Genomic DNA, 25,931 nt, shown 5'->3' on the forward strand with positions numbered 1-25,931 from the left:
TCTTCATGACTCACTTTCTCTTCTTAGAATTTTATATCTGACCTTAATTGCTTTTATTTCCATTCTTGTAGTATTATTTTAGGGACATTTTTTCTTTTATTTTCAAAAAGTTGAAGTATAAAAATTTTAAATACATATTTTATCTAAAATAATTTTTTAATTATTCTACTTCTAAAATCGTTTTTTTATTCTCCTACTAATTAATTTTTGAAATTATTTAGATCATCTACTATTTAAATAATATGACATTGTCATTATTGATGTGACACTTAAATAATATTTTTTAGTTGAATAAAATATTTTTCACATCATTATTATTGTAGTTAATTTTATTTGTATTTTAAAATATTTAATTTTTATTTATTTAAATTTTTTAACAATTTAAAATATTTATATAAAATATTTAAATTTATTACATTTTTATATTATTTAATATTTATTTTACTTATTTATTAAACTAATAAAGATAAATTTATGTTATTTTATTTATAAATTTAATATATTTAAATAAAATATATTAAAATATATTTTTATCTAACAATAATTTTAAAATATTTGAATAAATATTTAAAATTTTATTTATTTATTTTTAATATTTTAATATATAAATAAAAATAATTACAATAATAATGACATGACAATTATTATATTCACATAAAAAAAATCTAAAAAATGCTGATATTATTAAGATGAACGTCTTCATCCCATTTCAAATTCGAAATTGTGTGAGTTAATTATAAAGAAATTTATCGTCTTTTATAAGATAAAAAAATTATTTAATAGAAGACCAAAAAAAAAGTTAAAAAATACATAGGCTAAAACTTTATTTTTAGCAAAATAATAGAAAAATAAACTTTTGAATCAAGAATCAATTAACACGTCATTATTTGAGTTAGTCACTCTCTCTATGGTTGGTTAGACAAATTTATCCATAAAACGAAAAAAAAAGTATTTGTTGTTATTGAGAAGATGACGTTAATGTGCGTATATTCAATTACAATGATATATCAAAATATTTGACAATAAAAAAAGAATTATTTTCATCGAAATTTTATAATTTTAAAAATATTTTTATGAATTTACAAAATTCACCTACTAATCTAATTAATTGTTTATAGATTTATGACCAATTTAAATATTGACTCCCTAATGTGTTCACCCCCTGAATATAGAATAAAGTTTGATGAATTAGTTAGATAATAGAGGAAGTGGGAGACGAAGTTGGGCTTTGAATTTGCACCTTTGGATGGACAAGTTTGGGCCAAACCCCGTGATCCGGTAACTACAACTGGTTCTTACGAGAGTTTCACTTTTATTTCGATTTTCCATTTCACTACTAGTTGTTGGAAGTTGGAACAGAGTCTTCCCACAAATTCCTATGCTCACAAACATGATTTTCGATTTTCCTTTTTCTTTTAAATTTGCTGTTATGGAAATTTAACATGGTTTATCTGATAATAATAATAACGAACATCATCCAGGTTTCGAATTTGCTTACATAAATGTCAAATTGCTGCACAACTGATACTGATGCTCGCTTAATTGTAGTTCAACTTGGAACAACATGCACAGAGGTACCTTTTTTTTTTAACCTAACTATGATATCTCTTTATTGCATTATCAATTTATCAGTCACTTTCATAAAATTGGGAACTCAATTAAAAATGCCCTTTTATTATTAATTTATTAGTAGTTTTCTTACGAAACATAAGAGGGTGAAACTCCTTATACTGTATTTCGCATTGTTTTATCATTTAATCGTCCTATTTACGAATGTAGTTTATGTAATTTTTGTTCTTCTTTTTACCGATTTATTGTTGGGTTTAATGACCATGCATGCAATGTAGTTTTTACACCTGACAGCCAATTGATTTGGTGGTTATTTAATAATGACAGTTACAATTATCTAGTAAGATGATAAAATCGAGAGTTCCTATTCACTGACAGTGGAAAAAAAGAACTGATATCATACTATAACTGTGTTTTAGTTGTTGCGGCTAATCTAAAGGCAATAATGATATTTTAATTCGTGTTGATTAAACATTCAGTGCTCCTCATGCACTTATCACGTTCTATTATTGGTCAAAAGAGAGAAACAGACAGGAAAGAACAACACGATGAACACATGGTAAAGAAACAATAGAAAGTGAAGTTGTACTTTCTACATATACTCCCTTGGTCTTGTCTCTTGAAAATCTTGCCACTAATTGTAACTTTGTAAGATTAGACACATGAAATGACTATGAAGTTTCAAAATCTGAGTTTTTTTTATAAAATAACTGATAACTGATATCAAACTACCAATCTGATTTGTGACATTGATGCAGATATTAGAACAACATGAAAAGTCATTGTCAATAGCTCATATGGAAGATAAGAAATACATCCAGAATTTGGAAAAAGAGCTGCTGAATTGTTCTCAAGAAATTGGTATATTTTATTTCTTCATTTTTCATTTTTGATGGCATACATGCAGCTGCATGGATAAGTATATTGCATTGATGAACTTTCATTGGTATTAAAGAGTAATGTTTATTTTCTTCTTGGATATCATTTTGACCCGAATACTTCTTCCTAATAACTGTCTGATTCCCATGGAACACATTTATTTATAGAACAAAGCAATAAAGTTGAGGTTTTGTCGCTCTTTAATTTGTATTTTGTACAGATTATCTTCGGGATCAACTCAGTGCAAGAAACACAGAGGTGAACTATCTAGAAGAGCGTGTTCACAATCTTGAATTGAAATCGAAAGAGATGGAAGATTTACATGATGAAGTTTTTTTCAGCTTAAGGGAGGAGCTGAAAAGATCAAATTCAAAGCAGTTTTTCTTGATTCAGGAACTAGAGACTAAAGAAGTGAAATTAGAGCAGTCTGCTTTGTCCATGGAAAAGCTGGAGGAATCATTTTCATCCATGGCATTAGAATCTCAGTTTGAAGTCGAGAGTATGAAGCTTGATATGATGGCCTTGGAACAGAATTTATTTGAGGCCAAGAAAATCCAGGACGAAACTCTAGAAGAAAATAATAGAATGAGTACATTGATTGACGAGTTACAGGATGCATTGCAGGATGCACAAAAAACCATCATTTCTCTGAATGAAGAAAATAAGGAAACTAAAGAGAAGCTTGATACTGTCAACATGAACACGAGATTATTTTCTCAAAAGGTTAAAGACTGGCTGGAATACAAAGACAGACTGCAAATTGAGGATCAGTCTTCCGTGAGCGAATGTAGGAGAAAACCAGAGGACACAAGGTACATATTTTGAAGTTTTGTAATGTCTATGACAAATTATAGGCGAAATTTGTTCAGTTAAGTAAGTTATTTTAATTGGCTTGACCTTTTATTTGATTGGTTAAGAGTGGAATTGCCACTTGTGTCACTTTAAACGAATAAAACGGAAATAGGGTTTTCTCAATCCTACTCTTTTTCATAATAAGTTTCCATTTTTACTTTAATGGTAAAACAAATTGAGGGCTACTTGACTGATAATTTATACACTATATGATCATAATTGATTACTGAATGTCTGATATTGTAACTGTTAATTGACTCAATTGCAACTTTTGGTATTTTGAATTTGTGTGATCCCAAAATAAATGGGTCGTATTCAGACAAATAAAGAAATGAGTAAATCCTTTACTACTTTATGTAAGTTGATTTATGTTTCCTTTGGCTCCCTATTCCTTGTTCTGATATTTAGTTCTTAATCATGTATCTTGAATGCAAAATGTTTGCAGCCATCATGCATATTGAAAGAACTACCTAGTTTTAATAGTTTAGATGAACTTCTACCTCATGAAAGCTTTTCAATTAAAATAAGTATTTAGTTTCTAACTCACGAAAAAGGCCTTTGAAGTTGTTATGTGTTTATGAAGAAGCTAAGTCACAGAGCTTCTAAAAAAATCAAGGAGCTGAAGTGGATTTCAAATTATGAGATAAGTTGTTAGTTAAAATACTTATGAATATTGTGAGATCATTTTGATTTTTACTTTTCTGTAAGTACTTGTGGGAAACTTTATCCATACTAGCTTTAAATATGGCTATAGGGATAGTTAGTTACTTATGGAAAAGATTTGATTACGTCTTTAATGGTGGTGCCTGATTGTTTTCCTTTTGTATTCACAGTTTTACAATTTAAGGTATACTTTAGCTAAACTTTTTAGTGATCGTTTAAAAATATTTCCTCAGAGTTTATGGAGAAATATTGGGTCCACTCATTGATATTTTAGCAATGAAGTTAGATCCAGCTGCTGAATTGAAAGGGAAGATGGGGATGTCCTGTCAGATCCAAGAATATGGCTTTCTTGTGGAGAAACTCAAGGTACGACTGTCCATCTAAAGCTTAATCATTGGAGTTATCAACGCAGAAGTAAGAGAACAAGTTTTATTTGGCATAATTTCATGATTCAAGTAATTAATTTGCACTTTGAGATGTATATAATATCTCAATTCCTTTACTAGGAAGAATTAGGAATGGAAAAGTTGAGGGCAAAAGAAGAAGCAGAGGACTTAGTTCAAGAAATGGCAGAGCTGAGATACCAATTAACAGGTCTGCTAGAAGAAGAACGTAAGCGCCGTGCTTGCATTGAACATGTGTCCTTGCAAAGAATTGCCGAGTTAGAGGCTCAGGTATGAAATTCGAAGTTAAAACTTCAAAATCTCTCATTTTCCTCTTATCCATTAGAAGCTATTCGAATTCGAAGTTGAAATATGAAATTCGAAGTTGTAACTTTTGTTTTCTTTTTCCTTTTTTGTTTTTCATTCAAGCTTCAAAGAAAGCATAAAAACCTCTAACTGCTATCAGATATCTCCTTGAAACATAGAGGCTGGCATTCTTCTAAGTCTTGCAGGACCGGCTTTAAAGAAAGTTCAAGGTTTGTATCAATGTATCTCAAAAGTTACCATCTTGACGTAAGAATAGTTTGCTAACTACAGGTGTCTACAAAGTGGAACTATTTAACTCAATGCTTGTTAGATTGAGTACAAAGTCCAGCATATAATTCTTATCTCATGTTGTTCTCAACCATGTGGTTTAGATCAAATGACCTTTGAGGCTTTGACCAGGTTCCCTTGTATACTAGAGGGGCAGTGTAGTAGAATTCTGGGTCCTTATAGCTGCATGCTATACATAACTCCTCTCTAGTCTGGCCATGGTCTGCACCAAATTCCGACTTTCCTCTGACCTGGAACCAGTTGATGAATATGAGTAGTTTTACGGAGAAACAAAAATAACAGAAGTTTCTAGTTAATTACGGCCAGAACATAGTCGAATGATAATGCAATGGGGTTCCCTCTGTGTCAGTTGTTAAAAAATGGAGTTTGCTACATTCTTTAGTCCCAAAAGTATTGAAGTTTTCTTCATGCTGGTTTCTACAGCATATGTGTACTATCAATCTTTCACTTTCGTTTATGACTCTTGTAAAGTGTTTCACAAGATCACTTTCATTAATTTGAATTGCTATTCTTTTGTAGAGTTTGTAGTTTGGAAAAGCATACGTGGCAAGAAAATTGATAGATTCTGGACACTGTTTTGCCTCTCAAGGAAAATTGAAATCTAGGATTTCTTCTTGTGCCTTGGTGTCAGCTTCTATTGAAGCCGAAAGATACAAAAGAAGCGAACTACATACCTTGAATGACACCAATTCCACCTTTCACCATCTCCACTGTTGTAGGACATCCTCGACCACCTCTTGACATTCCATTGTTGTTGTTTGACGTCCTCCAACATACGTTCTAGTCTAAACAAAATTTAAAATGATGCCCTTTAATATTTACGAACGTTATAACAAGATCTAATATTTATCCACATGCATAATAAAATGATGAGTTTTATCCATCTTAACGGGTGGTTTGTTGAATAGAGCATTGTCATTTTTTTACGGAAAAGGTGAGAACTTTGTCATATATGAATCTATCTCAAAATCTTGGTACTTGCACGTATCTGATTTATACGAGAAGGAAAAAAACTCATAATTTAAAGAAAAAGTGATTGAATACATGGGTAGGGATTCTCTACCATAACTTTCTCTTTATTTCAATACAAAAACACAACAATAGTAAGCAACAACATTCATTCACGAGCAACAACAAGCACTTGTTTGCCAACATTACGACCATTAAAGATGCCAACCAAAGCTGCAGGTCCATTCTCAAGCCCCTCAGCTATGTCTTCCACATAAACAACCTTCCCTTCTCTGATATGAGGCAGGACAAACTCCAAGAATTTGTTATACAAGTGATAGAAATTAGCGACAACAAAACCTTCCATACGAATCCGCTTATATATGAGATGTGCCAAATTTGTTACACCTTCATGTTGATTAAGATTATACTGTGAAATCATTCCACACACGGGTATGCGACCATGGATTCTCATATTCAAGAGTACAGCATCAAGTGTCTTTCCTCCCACATTCTCAAAGTAAATGTCAATGCCTTCTGGAAAGTACCTGATATCAATCCACAATTCATTAGTGTCACATGTTACTAAGTGCAATAACTATACTATCTTATGTCGATAAACATATTGAACTAAAGTTTCTCCATCGCAAAACTGTTAAAAATTTACTTTTTCAATGCTGCATTGAGGTCATGCTCTTCTTTGTAGTTAATAGCTTCATCGTATCCAAATTTATTCTTCAACAGATCCACCTTGTTGCAAAGGACATTCAATTAAGTAAAGGAGGACATTCAACAAATCCAACTATGTAATCACTTCCAAAATTGAAAGTACTTTTGTAATATAATTAGGCTAATCCAAGTATTCAACCCCACCAATTGAATAAATACCTAGATTGTTATTGTAATTCAAAGTCATAGTACTACAAAGAAAAAATACCTTCTCTTTACTTCCAGCACTTCCAACGACATGACAACCAATCAATTTTGCGAATTGACCGACAAGCTGGCCGACTGCACCAGAGGCAGCTGAAACAAAGACATTTTCTCCTTTCTTGGGTTTGCCTACTTCAAAGAAACCAGCATAAGCAGTCATTCCTGGCATACCTGTGCTCAAACAAAAACACAAAATATATATTCATATATATGTCAAAAGGAGGATAATGTATGTAGACTTAGAAAAAGTTGCAAATAACTATGATGGTTAACCAAATCGTTATGATTATGATACTAAACAAAGTAAGGACTCATTTATCACATGAAAACATCATAACTTGAGTCTTGCATATCATATTCATAGCAAGAGCATTCTTCATTACAAGTCAATATAGAATTGTTGAATAAATAATACCAAGAATTCCTGTATAGTAGGAAAGAGGAACATCATCTGTGTGCTCAATTTTGAAATGTATTTGTGCTGCAGAGACCAAACTGTACTCTTCCCAATTAGTTATCCCCCACACCAAATCACCTTCTTTGTAATTTTGGTCTCCAGATTCCAAAACTTTAGATACTCCAATACCATTTATAGGCTGCATTTACTCAAATATTGACAGTAAATGCACAAAACAATACAAATAAGTCACAAAATAAAATCAAAATTGTAAACCTACAAACAAGTTGATCCATGCAGTGCAGAGAGTAGATACTATATTTCTATAAAGCACGGATGCTGAGATAGAGATGTAGGTAATAATTTGAGAAAATGAATTAATTGAAAGTAATCAAAATATCGGTGCCAGGGACACTTTTGATTAGAGGTGTCGATGAGCTATATTTACATATTAAAAAAAAAAAATACTTTAAGGTTCAATTTGACAAATGCTCAAAAGGGTTACCAAGAAAAACATTAACATACAGATTGAAGAGTGTAGGAACGAGGATTGAAAGAGTATTTTGGATTGGTCATGAGAGTCCGCATGTAAGGATCACAAGACAAGTAAAGATTTTTTAGCAAAACATCGTGGGAACCTTCTGGAAGCTTTAGAGTTATGGTACTGTCAATGATGTTCATGTCTGATTCTTTAGGAAAACCAGAAACATAGTTCTTTAGAATCACTTGCTTGTTCCTAACTTGTGCCATTTTAGTTATTGGGTATGTTGATGTTGAATATCACTTCAGTGTATACAATACAATGCAAAACAAAACTCAAAGAAAATAGGATAAGCAAAAATAAATATGAATGAAGATCAGATAATCGTGATTTTATAGAGAAACTAAGAAATATCAATCCTTCATTTTGTGATTTGTACACTTTTCATTGGCTAAGTATAATTGCTAGAATAAGTATCTAAAGTTCATTATTAATTTTTGTATGAGGACAATGAAATTAAGTTGGTAATATTTACGGTGCATTTGGAATCAATCTAATAATATCATAGATACATTTGATCATAATAGAGATTATTTTAGAATTTTGATAAACATAGAAGATTTTATTCAATTTATATTATACTATAATTTTATAATTTTATAGATTTAATTTATATACACCAATAGTGTAAAAGTTTTTTATATTGTAAATCAATTTATGAAAAATAAAATTTCTATTTTATCAAAAGATTTCAAAAAATAAATTTACTTAATAAAAAAACGTCATATTTTATTATTTTCAAAATTATAACATATAAATCTTTTATAAATTTAATATTGTGTCAATAATATTAAATCAATTAAAAAATAAATATTACATAACATTAAGTATATTAATTTAGTAATGTCATATTAAAATTTAGAAAATTTACTTTAAGTCTATATTTAAATTTGCTTTAGATCTCCACATGTGTTGGGTCACCCTAAATCTCAGTTGTCGAATCATTAAAAACTATGAACTTTTATCGTAACTATATCAAAAGTCATAACTATGAATGATTGTGATGTGTTAACAAACTTTTTCCATACATATTAATTAAATTCTATTTTTATAGACCAAATCGAATATTTAAGTAATATAACATTTTTTGGAAGAAAAAAGATGGTTTAGTACTAATTAAGTTACTTTAAATAACATAAGTTTTTTATTTTTAAGTCATAATTCAACTGACAAATATTGATATTGTTAGCTTGAATGTTATATACAGATTTGATACCCGGAACTCGCACGTGTGTGAATTAATTATGATGATATTTATTTTTTCCTTTAGTATTAAAATAATCCAAACAAGAAGAGGACTTTCTAAAATATACTAGTAAAGGATCAACATAAAAAGAAATATATAAAAGAAAATATGAACTTTGTATGATGATTTTCAAAGTGTCATTTAGGAAATATAAAAAGACTTATGAATATGGACATCCACAGCCTCCAATATTCATATGACATTCCTCTTTTTCTCTATTTTCTTGTAGATTTTTTTGGCCAGTTAAATTCGTACATACAATTTTGTATTCTTTATGAATAAGTAATTCCCACACGAGTCTTTTTTAATCATAATTACTTTTATAGAAATTTACTAATTTAGATCCTATTTTTTTAGTTAATGTAAATTAGAATGTTACATTTATAATTTATTAATTTGCGCCAATTAAAAAATAAGGAAAGATAAGTTTGTAAACTTCTATAAATTTGTTAACTCGCAATAACAAAAAGTTTTAATTGGTATTAAAGTCAAACCCAACCATAATAAATCTATAATAAATAATACATTATATTTATACTTTAACTTTTTATCATATAAACTTGAGTTCCATAAAATTAATTCAGTCAAACATATTATCAATATTAAAGATAAATTAAAATAGATATATAATTAATCACATTCCACTTGTGTATATAACAAAATAAACCCTTCTATTCCACTTTGTGAAACAAAATTTCCATTTGAATAGATGGTTGATATTATCTTAATCTTTAGATGAACTATAGATTTGATATAATCATTGTAACAAAGTAATTTTGTAAAAACTATATTCTGTAGCTTTTTTTTTCAAAAATCGTACTGAGTTATTATGATTTTACTGATCTTTATCATGAATACAAATATATAGTTGTTTTTGTCAAATAGGATTAAATTTATAGACATTAACTAAGGAAAGCAGCATCTCAAAAGGCCCCACTGGATTCATTAAACTCAACGTCTCAATTCAAAAACAACGCCTATAATAAATAATAATAATAATAAATAAATAATCCAACTAAATAGAATATAGAAGAAAAAAAAGAGCGCATGATGAACAAACCAAACCCCCTGAAGAAACACGTTGATTCGGAGTTGTGATTTCTGTGCACCTTCCACTCTTCTCAAACTGACTTTTCTTAACGCGATTTTGCAACCTTCCTCTTCTGCATAACCAATACCAACTTCTTTCTTTATTCAAAACCCTTTCACGATTCCTTATCAGTCATTTTGCTTCGGTTCTCTCGCTCTTTCTGATTCTTCCTCCAGGTATACTCTCTTTATTTCTCTTCTACCACTTCCATTTTTATGCTTCTTCTTCTCACTAAACCCCTTCAATTCATCTCGCTCTTTTTCAGATTTTTCTTTCTTGTAATTATCGTATGGTCAACATCGCTTCAATTTTCTCTCTTCATGTGGTTTTCTCATTTCCAATATTCTTTCTTTCTCTATACTTTTTTTTTCCCTTTAGGTTATGCTTCTGTAAAATTTTCACTCATTTTCTATGTGTTTATTTTGTAGCATCTTGGTTTTGCTTTTATGAACTTTTAGGCGACTACATGATGCAATTTTTGTACCTTTGTTTTTGTTTACTGATTTTTTCGTGGTCCTTGTCAATTGTTGTTGATTGATTCTGTTTCTTTGTGTTGCTTTACTCTTGTTGATTGCTTTTATATATTCTCTATCTTTTTAGTCAATGGTAGTTTTTATTAAGTCAATCATGTTTTGATGATATGAATATGATTTCTTGTGGCATAATAATAAAATTGTTGCTTTTGTCATAAGTGGATTAAGACCTATGAAGCATAAATACTGAATGGACATGGGGCACGACACTGGCAAGTCGCCATCAATAATAATCAGAGAAAATTAATTAATTGAATGTAATCAATGGTTAGAAATATGGTGTTACAAAGATTATGATTAATAAAATGATATTTGGGTTGCTTTGCCTTATTGTTGTTGTACATTAACAGTAACTGAATAGCACTTGCTTGCATATTACATGGATAAATTGGTTGTCTTCACAAATTAGTTTACTTTGATCTGCTTCTGACTCAATTCTGCAATAATAGAAAATGTTCAATTCAAAGAAATCTCCTATGAAAGTTGGAAAACCTAGCTCCGTTGCTCCCGCCAACATTAAATCTTGGTCAAACCCGTTTGATTCTGATGATGAGGAAAAGGACAATAGAAAGTATAATTCCTCGAAGAAGACTTCTTCGCAACGACCACTAGTTACACTAGAAGTTAACACAAACCCATTTGATGACATTGATGACAATAAGCATTCTTCATCTTCATCGTCATCGTCTTCATACGTCCGTCAATCAGCAGACCGGAACAGGTATAAGAATAACTTTCGTGATTCTGGTGGATTAGAGAATCAATCTGTACAGGAGTTGGAGAATTATGCTGTTCACAAGGCTGAGGAGGCTACGAATTCAATCCACAATTGTTTGAAGATAGCAGAGACCATAAGAGAGAATGCTACCAAGACTTTAGTCACCCTTCACCAACAAGGTGACCAAATTACCAGGAGTCACCAAGTTGCTGCTGACATTGAACAAGATTTAAGTCGGGTATAATTTTCTTAATATACATTTGTTTGTTCATGTGCTCCTATACGGTTGCTTTGTTGTGTTGTTTTTACTTTTTACCTTTTTGAAAATATCATGTTGCTTTTCATAGCATTCGTTTGTGATTGAAACCTTTCAAATCGGTATTGTGGAAATATAGAAAGAATCTTTCAATACTATGAGTATTTTAAACAATAGCTTCTCTTATAAGTTGAAATTTTGTTTTGTATCTCCATTTTTTCAAGAGCTCTTTCATTTAGCTTCTTCGTAAGTGTGTTTGGGCGTTGAGTTTTTGAGGGAAAGGAAAGAGAAGGCTTATTTTCCATGTCTAAACTAAAAAATTATAAAATGTTTCTACAATTGATTAAAAGGGTAATTGAAATATTATATAATCAATGTCTATTGTGTCATTTTTTCAATTTTTTTAAAATATCAAATATATGTTAGGATATAGACTTAGCCATCTAAAACAAATCTCAACTCCCAAATATACCTTAAGTTTATAAAAAAAAAAAATTGATAAGTGAAGGACCATAAACTTATTTTGGTTGATTCTATAAGCTATAACCAAAGCCAAGCTGTGCCTAAAACTGACTGAATTTTGACTATCTTATGACCTGCTTCCAGGGAGAAAAGCTTTTGGGGAGCCTTGGTGGCCTCTTCTCCAGAACTTGGAAACCGAAAAAGACACGTACAATAACAGGCCCTGTTATTTTTGGAGGTTAATATTTTCTCTGCATGTGTTTTCTTTTCGAATTTTAATTATTTCGGGTTGTATCATAGGCATAATGTGCTTTGTGTTATGTAGATGATCCGGTTAGAAGAAAGGGAAATCACTTGGAACAAAGAGAGAAGTTGGGATTGACTTCTGAATCCAAAGGGCACTCCAAGCTGCGGACTCCACCTCAGGAACCAACAACCGCACTTGAAAAAGTTGAGGTTCGTATCAACTCGGTGAAAGATTAAACTGTTGTATAATGCCAGCTGAACTTTATAAAGCTTAAGTTTTTTTTATTCTGAGTTGAAATTGAATCCATTAAATCTTTGTTGGTTACTTTTTACTATAGTTTCAGCTCTATTGATCAGATCACTAGTTTGCATCAAATCAGTTTTATTTACAACAATGAATAATATTGCAACCTTGATGTTTTTCATTTGTTATTTTCCTTTTTATCTTTCATGTCATGACACTACATCTATATTTCAATGATTGATATTGAATTCAGTTGCTAAATAAAATGTCCTGAAACAGTTTGAAAAAGGGAAGCAAGACGATGCACTGTCGGATCTCAGTGATCTATTGGGAGAGCTTAAAGATATGGCTGTTGACATGGGATCCGAAATTGAGAGGTCAGTCAACTGGCATTATATTTTTTGTTTTATCTAATTTTGTCATACAAAGTAATTGTTGATAATGATATGTTACCTGCGTCAACCTTTGAGGCCCACATAATTAATAGTTATTTTGGTAAATGTTGCAGGCATAACAAAGCCTTGAATCATCTAGACAATGATGTGGATGAGTTGAATTTCCGAGTGAAAGGTGCTAATCAACGTGGCCGTCGTTTACTTGGAAAATAAGATTGATTTTCAACTTTTAATCATTGTTTTGTAATACTGTAATGGATCCATCATTTGGGTTTAAGACACACACCTTTAGGTTACACTAGCTGAATTAGCCAGTGATTAAATTCGCACTTTGTGCAATGCCACTGCTCATTGAAACAACAACTACCAAGAAAAAATGCCCTTGATATACCAAAGTCATTTTTCCTCTCTCATTATTGATATTAACGATAAGGCAAAAATTTTATTTCTGCAATTTGATAAAGATACGTGTAAAAAGAAGAAAACGGTAACAGAGGGAGTATTTTATGTTTTTGTGCAAATTCCTAACTTAAATGAAATAGCGTGGTTTGATCAATTACTTCCTCGCATGCTCAACGTTAATCCAAATCCCCCATGCTTCATAGTATTTGTCGTCCATATCATAAATCAACAATTGAAAGAAAATCTCCTCATAAAGAATTTTTAATGTGTCATCATGAGGTGGTGAGACCTACCTTGCCCTTAGTAAATTAGTCACGTACAATTAAAATCAGCCACGTTTACTCCACAAATATGTTAAATTTAAAATGGGGCTAGACATTTAATACAAATACTCCTACAAGACTATGAGCAACTCTGTTGGGTATGATAGTTGAGGTTAGTGTTTATGCCTTGAATTACAAGACTGTGAACAAACTTTATTAGGCAATATTTGAATTGGTGGAAAATTGAGATGACATTGAGGGGTATAATTGAATGGACTAATCTTATATATTACCATTATGATTTACGAAAGTTGTTTTAAACTTTTCTGTTTAGTAAGTGAAAAGTTCTTCAACAAGTATGCTTAAAACATTTATTAACTAATTGATTATTGTTTGAGTAAATTAAAACTACTTCATTATTGCTAAGGTGGTTGCAACTTTGCTGTGAAGAAAAATATCCAGCTACTTCCTAATACTCACTCTTCTACAAGATTTAATAAACCTTTTTTTTTTAATTAAAATTTGCTGTTTCCAACACAAGCTGGAGCATCAAAGTTGGGATAAACAATAAATGCAATGGATAAAGGAGCAATATATATTGGAGAATGTACATTATTCAGTACTGGATCCAATCTAGGAATCTCTCCATCATCTGTTAACTCTAGTGGATTACCATTCAGCAACATGATTTGGCTTCTAAGGTAATCATCTTTTGGAGTTAAATGATACTCCTCCCTGAATATGACATCTGATCCTTTTGTTCCAATCCAAGAAAATGCCCTCTTGAGATGGCTAAAGAATGAATTATCTATACGGATGCTGTCTTTAGCATCTTCATTTCCTCCATTACTGACATTCACGGCACGGTCGTGAACGGTGAGTATGAAATTAGTTTGGTTGCTTAAGTTGATTAGTAGTATTGTTACTCCATCCTGCAGAATGAAATAAATTTAGAATGGTTAAGGAAAGCTACTAAGTAATAAAAGTATTGTTGAAAATGAGCCTATTATCTACGTTGGTCCGAGGGGAACTGGATTCGGATCTCTTAAACAATGTCTCAGATTCCAGTTTTAATGGATGAAAAATCATGGTAGGAAGTAAAGATCTCACTAAAAGTGGTCACTTAAGTTCCCAATGGAGATTAGTCGTCGACGATCTTGTTGGAGATTTTGCACCAATAACATGGTTAACAAAAGAAAAGATGCCTATTATCAAATATAAACCATACAAAATAAAGCTATATCTCCTTGTAAGTTTCTAGCAAACTAAGAGTGAGTGACTGAGTCACACCTCTATTCACACCTACCAAATTTGCATGTAATCATAACACTATAAAAATTCAGAAATATAACTGTGTTTTTCTTCAAAAAATGAAAAGAATCTTGAATGTATAAAATATATCTTGTATAGATTTAACAATATTCTTATCATCTTGGTTCTCTAATGCATTGAGCTAAAATTCAATCTTCCAACTGTCAAAAACTTTTATGCACACACATACATGTAATGATGCTTATGAAAAAAATTATACGTCAACTGTTATTATGCAGTGTTCTATATGATGTTGTATCAGCTGAAGTTTTGAAAAACTTGATAAATAAGATATAAAAGAATAAATCATAAACTCATGCCCCCATCTAGATCATATCCTTTTTTAAGTTGAATTAAATTAGCACACTTACTCTGTCTTTTGAACAATGTGCATATGTGCGTAAAAATGGTGAAAAAACGTCACTAGAAGCTGCAAGAACACTCTTCCCCATGAGTTGATGCCACAAAAGTGCACTGCTCAAAATCAAATCCAAAACATAAGATTAGATATATTAAAAAATTAGCAATATACATTATAATTATTATAACTCTTCAACAATTTAGAAAACCAGATATGTATATTCTTGTTTTACCCTTCATTTTTTCAATTTACACACTTGCCTGTAGTAGTCAGGATTGGGAGTGAAAGTGGATGTATTAAGAAGGCCATAGTTTCCTCCAATTAAGGTCTGCCTGCAATAGACCTTAGTGTTGTATCTGGATGCTATTCCAAGTTGATCTAAGTACCTACAATTAATTTAAAGTTCAAATTTCATTCAATAATTTCTCTTTTGCAAAACAAAGTATAGTCCTTAATTTAGCACAAAATAGGAACATGAAATTATGGAAGGTTGGCCAACATTACCAAAAGCTATTCACAAATGTGTTAGAAACATAACGACCGCCACTGTTGAATGCCCCGCCGGCTTCTCCAACCCATGCAACCGACCAGGGACCATGTTTTTGAATGGTTTCTGAAAGATTGCTAAAAATTGATTCAACCTTGCTCAAGCGCGCAGGATCTAGAATCTTCTTATCAAGATGCTCATCATTACCTGAACAAAAACAAATTGACTTATAAACTATTTATAGAGGATAGAAAACATCATTTTCCCTATAAGTAATGTAACATATAATCTTTAATGATACAAGATTATATTGTTGTTAACTAATATATCAGTTGCCAGTGCATGCTTTTCAATGTATGCAGAAGTTAGCATTATTCATTATCTAGAAATGTCAGAATGTTAAATATCCTCTAGGAATGACTATATTAAAAAGAACTAAGTGGCATATAAACCTGGGCCCAAATTATATACATGATGAGTCATCACGTCGATAACGCCTGAACCTGAAACCTGAAGAAGCTTATCAAACCACTCCTTTTGATAGAATCCTCCAGGTGCTATAAGTGAAGGTTTGAGCTTGGTGTTCTTGTATAGTGTGTGTAAATTTTGTTTAAGCTTTATCAAGTCCTTCCCATATTGTGCAGCACCAACACTTGCACCAATGCCTTTACCACTCAACTCATTACCTATATGTGCAGCACATAAAGAATAAGCTCCAATGAAATAAGCTTGAACATAACAAATAGCTAATAGAGCAGTGTCTTACCAAACTCCCATGAATCAATTTTGTATCCGTTTGAAACAGTGTAGTTTATTAAATCATAAGTATTTGTAGGGTCCCAATCTCCTCCCCAAACGGTGTGATTAATCTGGTGTCTCCCAAGGAGTGCATTCAAGCCAAAAGTCACAATGGCCCTGCAAGTGATAAACTCAAACTAAATTACACCATATATGATGCTGCATTACCAACCTTTTCTGCTTTTCTTCCAGCATAAAAATGACTTTCTTCGGTAGAAATAATGGTAATGTCTACTTGCATATATCTTTTCTAAGAGTCGTGTTAATTTGAAACACAAATTTGACAACAAATTTCGTTAACAATTTGGATGGTTAACACAGTTCACGTACATGGTTAATTATGCTTACTAGATGATTAATGAATATAACAAGGTATTGTAACTCATTAAACATCTACTAAACACAGTTAACCGTGATTTTGAATATCAGTAAACCATAATTTTCAACAATCTAATAAATAAAATACTTACCCTGTCTTGTTGAAAAAATGATTCAGCTCATCCCACCTTTTCATATGTAAGCATCCCTTTGAAAATCCAAACAACCCACCTTTCATTTTTTGAAATGGATGACAAGGAGACTGCAAACTTCCTACCTCATACACAACTTGGTCTTGCAGAGAACCTCCAATTCTTATCCTCAAAGGCTTGAGACCTATCAAACAACCATTATAGAAAAGAACAACAACAGTCATAAAATAAAATTCCAAAATTGATACTACCAATAAAAATACTTTGCTCTTTTAGGAAAAACATTGTTTTGTTTAACCATATGGGATATACATAATCAAAATATACATACCTTGTATTGCCTTTGCAAGGATTGGATTAGACAAGTCCTGAAAAGCCAATCCACATTGAATAATCACCAATACTACTTCAAAGTTCAAAGCTTTCTAAGAGTTCAAATTGAAAGATAATATGAGTACCTAAATACTAACCAAATTGACAACAGATGAATATCCCCAAGGGCAATAATTGTAGTCACACTTATCATGAGGCCACCAATCAATAGTAGCACAAATGAAGTTATCATCATTTTCAGCAATTGCTTGAACTCCATCTACTACAATTAAACCATGTTCAATATCTTGAGTTAAAGTCAAGCGAAGAGAAGCCAGAAAAAGAAACAAGGCCAAGTGGAATCCCATCAATTTGTAGATCAATTGCAGCAGCATCCAAACCCAACTCAACTTGTCCAAATTAATTTGCTGCAATAAAAAATGAAAAGATAAGAAGTGAATTTACAGAGATCCATTGAAGCTGAATATCTGCAAGTTTCTGTATGAGTTTTGACAGTCCCCAAAACATTGAGCATTAAACATAAGAAATAATAAAATTGAGGGTCCTTTAAAAAGCATAAACATAAGTTGCATTAACTTTAAAAGTTTAATTTTGATACCATATCGATGAGCACCGTGAACAAATCATAGTCAATTATATGTATGATTTTAGAAGTAGTTAACATTAAAGCAAACATTTTTAATTATATTAAGATTGTGATCGATTAAAGATATAAAAAAATCTTTACATTGACGATATAAATGAATTAAAAATCCTTAATTTAAATTTCATATGCTACAATAGGAGTCCTCAATGCTAAATCTTGAACTATAAGCTAAACCAAGAAGAACCCAGAAATGAAAAGCAAAAGCGTGTGCAATGCAAGCACAAGAAAAAAAAGAACAATATTGAAGAATACCCAGATCATGAAGAAAAAAAAAACATAAAAGATCAACCTCAACCTCGTTTTTGATCAACCATTAATGAAAAGAGTGAAGCTCAAGGTAAGAAGCATAACCCACCAATAATAATGAAGAAAAAAGGGAAGTTTGGTAGCGTTTGAGTAATCCACATTGAGAAGGAAAGGATCAAATGAAAGCGTTGTGGTGATTGTAGTAGTTGAATGAATAAGACCTGTCTCAGACACTAACAAACAAAAACAACAACTCACGATTAATTTGATTCAGCAGAGCAGAGGATGTTTTTTATTTCTTCATGAGCAGCACGTTCCTTTCTGCCTCCAAAATGTTATGTTAGGTGTCCTTTGCTGGAGTGGTTCAACAATATACATCATTCTTGGAAAACTCTAAAATTAACTCAAGTAACGGATCTTTCCTACAAAATAACAAATACCAACATTTTATTCTCTTCTGTCTTTTTTTTTAATAAAAAAATATTAAACATTTAATTATAAAAAATATACTAGTATTAAGCATTTAATAATTAATTACTTTGACTTTAGTGATGAAAGAACATTGTAAAAATGTTTTATTCTATTTTACAAACATAAATATAATCACAATTTTATTATGTCATAAAAAAAATCATCATAATTTCATGATGTCAAATTTGTGGGTTTTTTATTATCAAAAATAAAATTATGGCGATGATTATTGATTGAATAGTATAATGATAGGAAAGATTTTATTAGATGCAATTTGATGAACATGTACTTTTATTTGTATTGAAGTTTAATTTTTTTATTAACAATTCCCTATTTTATTTTATGAAATGATTAACATAACAGATTTTTTTCTTCTAAGACTGCACTTTTTTTACATAATTAAGACTGATTTTAAAAATTGGAAGGAGTAATTAAAAATACCAAACTGTCAATTCTCTATATATAGGAAAATAACTTGTTGGAGTATTATTTCTATTTAATAATCATTTCACTTTTATGATTTTCTTATATATAAATCAAAATTATTCTATATTAGATATGTAATTCTAGATCCAATGTTAATTAATAGATATTTAGTGTGTAAGATTTAACTCAATCGATAAATGCTGATATTTTTACGTTGGATATCATGTTTTGAGTTTGAATTTAAATCTTCCTATTATGTTATGAGTTGTTTTTCGTTATAAATTATGTATATGAATTTTAAGTTGTGTTTAATTTTACACCTAATTCTAAGTATAATGTGTTGTCTCCTCAGAACTTTAAATCTTATATTATCTTATTCTTCCTCCGTTAAAGAGAGATAGTGGTGGTTTTAGATAATTTTTGAGTCTAGAATCACTCCAAATCATTTTTTCTTTCATTTTATCTAAATAATTCGTTTTTACGCAAATTTAATTTTTCTTTTATTTTCTTTTGTTGTGATTTATTCGTTTGAGTGTGACGCTTTTTAAATTTCTCGTCTTTATGCAACATTTTTATTTTTTATTTTTGTGCGGTGTTCATTTTGGTTCAAATCGACATAATAGCTTTGATCATTTATAAATTTCAATTTGTGACTTTTACGTCATCAATGTTACATATGAAAATGCAAAAATATTTTCAGGCACTTGAATTTTGCTAAATTTGTAAATATATTACTGTTTTACGCTATTAATTTAAGTGATGTGAATTTATTTATAATTTCACCATTTTATATTTTGAACAATTTAAATTAGACATATTCTATAATTTAAATATAATTTATTTTACTAAAAAAATATAGTACGCCTTCATAAAAAGTAGATGTCTAAACATGTATGGAAAAGTTAACATTTAATAAATTAGTTATATTGTATGAGTTTAATGACCATATACTTATGATGAAAAATAACTGTACATCTTTGTTCAATAATAGCCAACCATCTTATTATACAGGTCTCTTTAATAACTAACTTTTAAAAATAACTACATTTTCTTTCAATTTTATTAGACGTTAAAACTAATTTACATTAATTATACATTTTCTCTTTTTTTTATAGTATGTACAAGAAATAGCAATTTTAATATACTTCTTTTCAAGGTCGGCCCAACACATTATGAGGTCTAAAGCGAAATTATTAGACAGGACATTTTCAAAAATTAATAAATAAATTATTAATATTTTATTTAATAACTATAGAAAAATTTCTTTAGTAGAATTAATAGCATTTTCAAATCTATTTTTTCTATATTTTTCAAAAAAATAAAATAATACATTTCAACTTTTCTACAGCAACGTCAATAACTCATGTAAAATTTTTCATCTTTTAGTTGAAAAAGAAAATAGTGTGTATACTATCACTCCAATAATTTATGTTAGCAATATGTTCACGACTGTCTTATCATTCATCAGTTTATAACTAATATTTCTCATATGGGTAATGTGTTCACTTTTTGTCTCGTAATTTCTCAATTTATAATTAATATTTCTCTTATCCCTATTATCTTCGTTAGCCAATTTAGTTGTAATAAAAAGATTATTAAATAATTTGCAATAAAAATATGTTTTATTTAATGTATATAAGATTTTATCTATCGATAGCAAAAGTTAAGACAAAGTTTCACTATGATATTTTCTAGACTAAAAAATATCAATCCAAATAAATAATAATTTTGCCAAAAATTATAAATTAAATTTTTTTTGAAACTTTTTATGTAAGTATAAAATATTTTTTTATAATATATTATTGGTCTTTATATAAAAACTAGAGTAAAAAAACATTTTTTTAGTGAGCCATAAAGCAAGGGCATTGTGTGCCTCTCTCTTGTTGTACTGGCTCTGCTCCTTCCCTCTAATTTTCCCACATGTCATATATAAGTTTACTCTTCTTATTTTCAATTAAATAGTTAAACTTTTTAAAGTGTCTAACCTATATTTAAAAGAACACAAAGTTTTAGTGTGACCTTTTTTTCCTTCTTATTTATCCTTTCATTTAAACTATTTATTTATAATTTTATCATTTTTTCTTTTACCAATTAAAAAATTGAATGATCATTTATTTATAAAAATAATAATAGATTATGTCGGTGTTTGTCTCACGCTGATTCCAAAAAATCAAACACTTATAATGGAACAGTAGAAAAAGTCAATAACATGTCATGTATATCCAACTACAATTATTGATTTTACGGTTATTTTATAATTATAAAAAAAATACATATAATCTTTTAAATTTAATTAATTTATGTATAAATTATTTAAGTTTATTTTATTTAAATTATGTTTCTTTTTACATCGTTAGTTATTTATTTTAATTTCGACATCAATTATTTTAATTGAAAGTTTTTTTTTAATCATTTTAAATTCTACCAAATACTATAATAATATACTTCTTATATTAATAATTCAAAAACTGTTCATCAAATCTTAGAGAAGATATATATTTTTGATTTTCTTGTAAACAATTTAAACCAACTATCGTCTTAAAAATAAAATAATAAATATTTATTTATATAATCAATATCTTTAAAAATAAAATCACTTGCAAATTCAACTTGTTGCAATATATTCCAATTAGATCTTAACACTTAATGATAATATATTAAGAAAAAAATTAAAATTAAAAACCTACATCTATACTTTAATATATTTTAAAGATTAACAGTACGAACAAAAAATATTTTTATACAAATTAAAGGATTAAAAACGTATTTTAACATTATAAACTTAAAGACTCTCTTTATAAAAAGGATATTTAAAAAGCATTTTTGTTTTCTTCCTTTTATAGTTCTGCAACGAATAATGTATAATGTTTGTGGTAAAATTTATAATAGTGAAGAAAAATAAAAATAAAAATAAAAATGGAAATAAAAATTAAGGAGTGGTTGTGTAGTCTCTCTTGCTTGCCTTTGTGAATAACCTATATCTTTGATTCTCTGTTCGAAATACAGAATGAGAATGAATTACTGTAATTTTTTTATTTTTACTATGAAATCAAATATATGCAAGTATGGTATGCATGCGATTTTTTCTATAAATGTAAAATTAACAAACGAAAAAGTGTTCATTTTGAATCATGGTTTTAGTTTAACATTTAATCTTCATGTTAATACTAGACATAAGCACGTCACAAAAAACAAAAAACAAAAAACATAAAAATACATTGTCACTTTTCATAACTTACACAAATCATGCTTTTTCTTAAAGTCATGCTAACAACAACGTAAAACCTAAAAGTACGTGTGGTATATGATTATAACTCACATGATTCCAATCAATAGTATAAAAATATATTGAGTATTTTCAATTTGCTTATTATCTAACTAACTCTTTTTGTCCTCCATTATGAATAAAATGATATAGAACAAAAATTATGTAAATAACCAAAATTATATACTCTGAAGCAATTTTGATAACATAACATTATATTTGTCAAAAAAAGAAAATTAAAACATTACAAAAAATAATATATTGGCAACCAATGCAGTGGTATATACTAATAGCCAAATTGTTATCATATTATTCAATCAATACACACGTTGGATATCTATTTCAAACTATGCGCGTTCTTACACTTATAAAATCAACATTTCAAAAGAAAAAAAAAAAGAAATTTCAAGGAAATGCACTAAACATGCAAAAATGCACCAAAGAAAACAAAAAATTGTGTTGGTATAAACCATGAAGAAATTCTATCATTAAAAGAAATCCAAAACTAACTCAGGTGATTGGAATTCCACATAGGACAAAGTTGAAATCAAGGGACTCATGACAAAAATATTTGTGTGTCTCATCCATGCTTTATAGAAGAAAAAAAAAATACATTTCAAATCGAAAGCAAAGTTTACCAAAGTGGTTTTGTGTAGTTGTGATAGAGATTGGGGAGTGTGATTTCGCACGGGTTGTCTCGGAATTTCGTCATGATGGAAAAACTGTGGTTTATGCACAATTTGAATTCCAATTTATAGGAGTTATGTATGTGAACTTTAATGCATAACCAACATTAAAATTATGCACCCAACTTTAATGCATAACTAAGATTGGAGTTATGTATGAATCTAGCTTTAGTGCAAAGCCATAATTGCAATTATGAATTCAACTTTAATGCAGAGCTAACATTGAAATTATACACTTAATTTTAATGAAGAGTCAATATTGGAATTATACACGTGTCATTAATGCAGAGCCACTTACAAATTAATGTTAATGGTTTTGATTAATTAACATGCATTGAAGACGTTTTTTTAAGCACAAAAAGGGATGTGCAGAAATGACATTATTTGAAATAGATTTGGATTATGGTTAGATTGATGCATGAGTTAACATGATTTAGATATTATAGATATGAGAATTGCAATTTAGATATTATTTAATTTTATCTATTTTAACTCTTTAATCAATATACTAAGATGAATTGTCAAATATTATCTTCTAACACGTAAACTTTAAATAAAGTGTAAAGAATTTAATTTATATATACTATTATTATAAATTTTTACAATATCAATAAATTAAAACTCTTAAATTATTTTTTAAATTATTAAATCATTAAAATATTTTATTTTAATTACAATTATTTTAAAAGTCTCACAAATAAATAGATGAAATATATAGAAAGTATAAAATTATGTTGCTCTATATAAAACTTTTAGTTAGTTTAAACCTAATTTATAATTGAGACTTATTCCTTAACTCACTTCCTTCCCTCTGCTTCTTATCCACTCTTATATTTTTTCTTAAAAACTATTTTTGAATTGATGGAATGAAAAAATTGAAGTGGAATAGTATAGAATATTATTTGAAAATTTAAAAAATAATGGAATATGATGGATGGTACACAATTCATGACTTATTTTATCTTTAAATATTTGAATGAAATTTTCATTTTATTTTATACTATTTCACTTAAATTTATTTTGTTTCATTCCACTTTACTTCATTAGTTTTATAATCAATTTCAACAACATTGTTTTAAGTCGAAATAATAAGGTTATTAGGATATAAACATAAAATGAAATACATATATAATACTGTATATTAAAATACAAACACAAATACAACAACTACTCCCTCTATATTTTATACATATATTTGTATTTTATTTTATGTTGAAATAATATTACTCATTGTGTCAAATTGAATATTATTGTTGTGAGTTTGGGATGGTAATTTCTGTGAAGTAAAAAGTAAAACAAATTTCATCACAATTGCTTTCAAAACCCTAAAAAAGCACACAACCTGTTCTTCCTCACTCTCCTTCAAATTACACTTCTACCTACTTTTTCACTCTCAATTTCCGTGGCATCGGAAATCATTTCGTTTTCCTTCCGCTCTTGTTGGATACGGATACGTTATTTTGTTTTGTTTTGGCTTTGAAAATCGTTCCTAATTCATTTCTTCAGTTGTCATTATTTTCAATTTCAATAACTTCGTTCCTATTGTTTCACGATTCATCCATGTGCTAATTTTGATGGAATATTAACTTTCTTAACGTGAATCACTTCCTGCATTTGTGGTTTCGTCATGGAGGACACTGAATCAGTCGATGATCAGAACTCAGGATGGTTCCAAGTCAAAAAGGTTTTTTTTTCTTCTTTTTCCTTTTTCCTTTTTTCATTTTCAATTCTGTTGATACAATCTGTTGTGAATTCTTCTTTGTTGTTATTGCTTTGCCTATGGAAAAATGAAGATTTTTTATTCACTCTTTTAGTATCCACTTGTTTGTTTTTAAGCCTAGTATGTAATTTGAATTATTTCCTTTTGTTATGGATTGTTATACAAGTGTTACTTACACTCTCTATTTTTGTTATTTCCATGTTATCCAGAAACACAGGAATGTTTCAAAATTCTCTTTGCAGAGTTGGATGGGAGGATTTTCTGGGAAAAATTCTTCCAACTCTCAATGCAAGCAGAATCCCGTGATTAAAAAGGATGGCAATTCACATGGCAAGCAGAAAACTCGTCTTTCTACGTCGGGGGATAATTTTTTACAGAACCCTGTCAATGTGAATATTGCGAGTTCCCTTTCCGTGTCAAAAGAAGAAGTTGGCACAAGCTATGTTAATACAAGTGTGGTTAGAACAGAAACTGAAATTCAGAAGTCAGATCCATTAATCAGCACAGATTCTCAAGGTAAACATGAAGAAGTTAGGAAGTTACACCATACTGATAAAACTGACCTAGCCGGGAAATCAAGAAGGGGTGATTTGGAGGAGGGGGGATTGGCACTGCCGCCGCATGAAAAGTTTGCCGGAGTTGGAATAAAGTTTGGTAGTATTGGAGATGATAGTTTGCTTAGCTGTAGAAAGCATGAAAATGTTCCTGATCATGTTGATTCATATCATGCCCAAGAAAAAGACTCAACTGCATCTTCTACTGGCGCAGAGACTGTTCTTCATCAGAACCCTTCGCTGAGATGTGAGGATGAAATATTTGAAGAGAATAGTAAAGACGTTAAGAATATATCTTTGGAGCATTTTAACAATCAAGAACTGAATGGGGAGAAGATTGGTCCAGAAGATGGTACATTATATAGTGATAAGAAAAATGACGAAGACTGCAAAGTAAATAAAGCAGCAACTGGTAGTGGTATTAATAATGAACTTTTGTCTGCCAAAGATGTTGTGGTGGCTGCAAACCAATCGCATATGCTTATCAAGGGGGCAAGTGATGATATCAAAATTTCAGGAATG

At 29.6% G+C, this 25,931-nt stretch overlaps 5 protein-coding genes across 13 annotated transcripts in view; 3 read left to right on the forward strand and 2 right to left on the reverse strand.

Annotated features, from left to right (window-relative positions):
* Window positions 1–1,163: 1,163 nt before the first annotated feature.
* On the forward strand, window positions 1,164–5,844 carry LOC101492257 (uncharacterized). 5 transcript variants are annotated; one of them, XM_004508637.3, is made up of 7 exons: window positions 1,164–1,278; window positions 1,482–1,574; window positions 2,328–2,430; window positions 2,669–3,260; window positions 4,197–4,329; window positions 4,470–4,637; window positions 4,776–5,479. In XM_004508637.3, the coding sequence occupies exons 2-7, from the start codon at window positions 1,503–1,505 to the stop codon at window positions 4,800–4,802; spliced, it is 1,095 nt and encodes a 364-aa protein (XP_004508694.1). In that variant the 5' UTR covers window positions 1,164–1,278; window positions 1,482–1,502; the 3' UTR covers window positions 4,803–5,479. The 5 variants fall into 5 exon arrangements, 3 of the variants coding, with proteins under 3 accessions (XP_004508694.1, XP_073226983.1, XP_004508693.1); XR_190147.4 differs by lacking the exon at window positions 1,164–1,278 and adding an exon at window positions 5,481–5,844 and having other exon boundaries at window positions 1,316–1,574; window positions 4,776–4,882; XR_003474317.2 differs by lacking the exon at window positions 1,164–1,278 and having other exon boundaries at window positions 1,316–1,574; window positions 4,776–4,882; window positions 5,073–5,479.
* A 109-nt stretch (window positions 5,845–5,953) lies between these two features.
* On the reverse strand, window positions 5,954–8,178 carry LOC101491922 (2-alkenal reductase (NADP(+)-dependent)-like). Its single transcript, XM_004508635.4, has 5 exons — window positions 7,765–8,178; window positions 7,258–7,438; window positions 6,847–7,013; window positions 6,577–6,659; window positions 5,954–6,457 (listed from the first exon to the last, which is right to left on the reverse strand). Exons 1-5 carry the CDS (start codon window positions 7,987–7,989, stop codon window positions 6,079–6,081), a joined length of 1,035 nt encoding a protein of 344 aa, XP_004508692.1. The 5' UTR covers window positions 7,990–8,178; the 3' UTR covers window positions 5,954–6,078.
* Window positions 8,179–10,045: 1,867 nt separating this feature from the next.
* Window positions 10,046–13,383, forward strand: LOC101493133 (SNAP25 homologous protein SNAP33). The gene is made up of 6 exons (XM_004508638.4): window positions 10,046–10,292; window positions 11,099–11,605; window positions 12,230–12,323; window positions 12,411–12,541; window positions 12,855–12,952; window positions 13,084–13,383. Exons 2-6 carry the CDS (start codon window positions 11,102–11,104, stop codon window positions 13,181–13,183), a joined length of 927 nt encoding a protein of 308 aa, XP_004508695.1. The 5' UTR covers window positions 10,046–10,292; window positions 11,099–11,101; the 3' UTR covers window positions 13,184–13,383.
* Window positions 13,384–14,127: 744 nt separating this feature from the next.
* Window positions 14,128–18,656, reverse strand: LOC101493679 (heparanase-like protein 1). Of its 5 annotated transcripts, none has more exons than XM_004508640.3 (10): window positions 18,294–18,656; window positions 17,533–17,802; window positions 17,394–17,430; window positions 17,063–17,246; window positions 16,561–16,709; window positions 16,247–16,480; window positions 15,812–16,001; window positions 15,568–15,693; window positions 15,318–15,420; window positions 14,128–14,567 (listed from the first exon to the last, which is right to left on the reverse strand). In XM_004508640.3, exons 1-10 carry the CDS (start codon window positions 18,300–18,302, stop codon window positions 14,151–14,153), a joined length of 1,719 nt encoding a protein of 572 aa, XP_004508697.1. In that variant the 5' UTR covers window positions 18,303–18,656; the 3' UTR covers window positions 14,128–14,150. The 5 variants fall into 5 exon arrangements, with proteins under 5 accessions (XP_004508697.1, XP_004508698.1, XP_004508699.1 ...); XM_004508641.4 differs by having other exon boundaries at window positions 18,397–18,655; XM_004508642.4 differs by having other exon boundaries at window positions 18,337–18,655.
* A 6,106-nt stretch (window positions 18,657–24,762) lies between these two features.
* Window positions 24,763–25,931, forward strand: part of LOC101495052 (uncharacterized) — a 9,843-nt gene continuing 8,674 nt past the window's right edge. The window contains exons 1-2 of the mRNA XM_073370944.1: window positions 24,763–24,819; window positions 25,065–25,905. Coding sequence (XP_073227045.1) covers window positions 24,763–24,819; window positions 25,065–25,905 — 898 coding nt within the window. The remainder of the gene's footprint in view (window positions 24,820–25,064; window positions 25,906–25,931) is intronic.

The sequence above is a fragment of the Cicer arietinum genome, chromosome 7 (assembly GCF_000331145.2).
Source record: "Cicer arietinum cultivar CDC Frontier isolate Library 1 chromosome 7, Cicar.CDCFrontier_v2.0, whole genome shotgun sequence".
Taxonomy (NCBI): Eukaryota; Viridiplantae; Streptophyta; class Magnoliopsida; order Fabales; family Fabaceae; genus Cicer; species Cicer arietinum.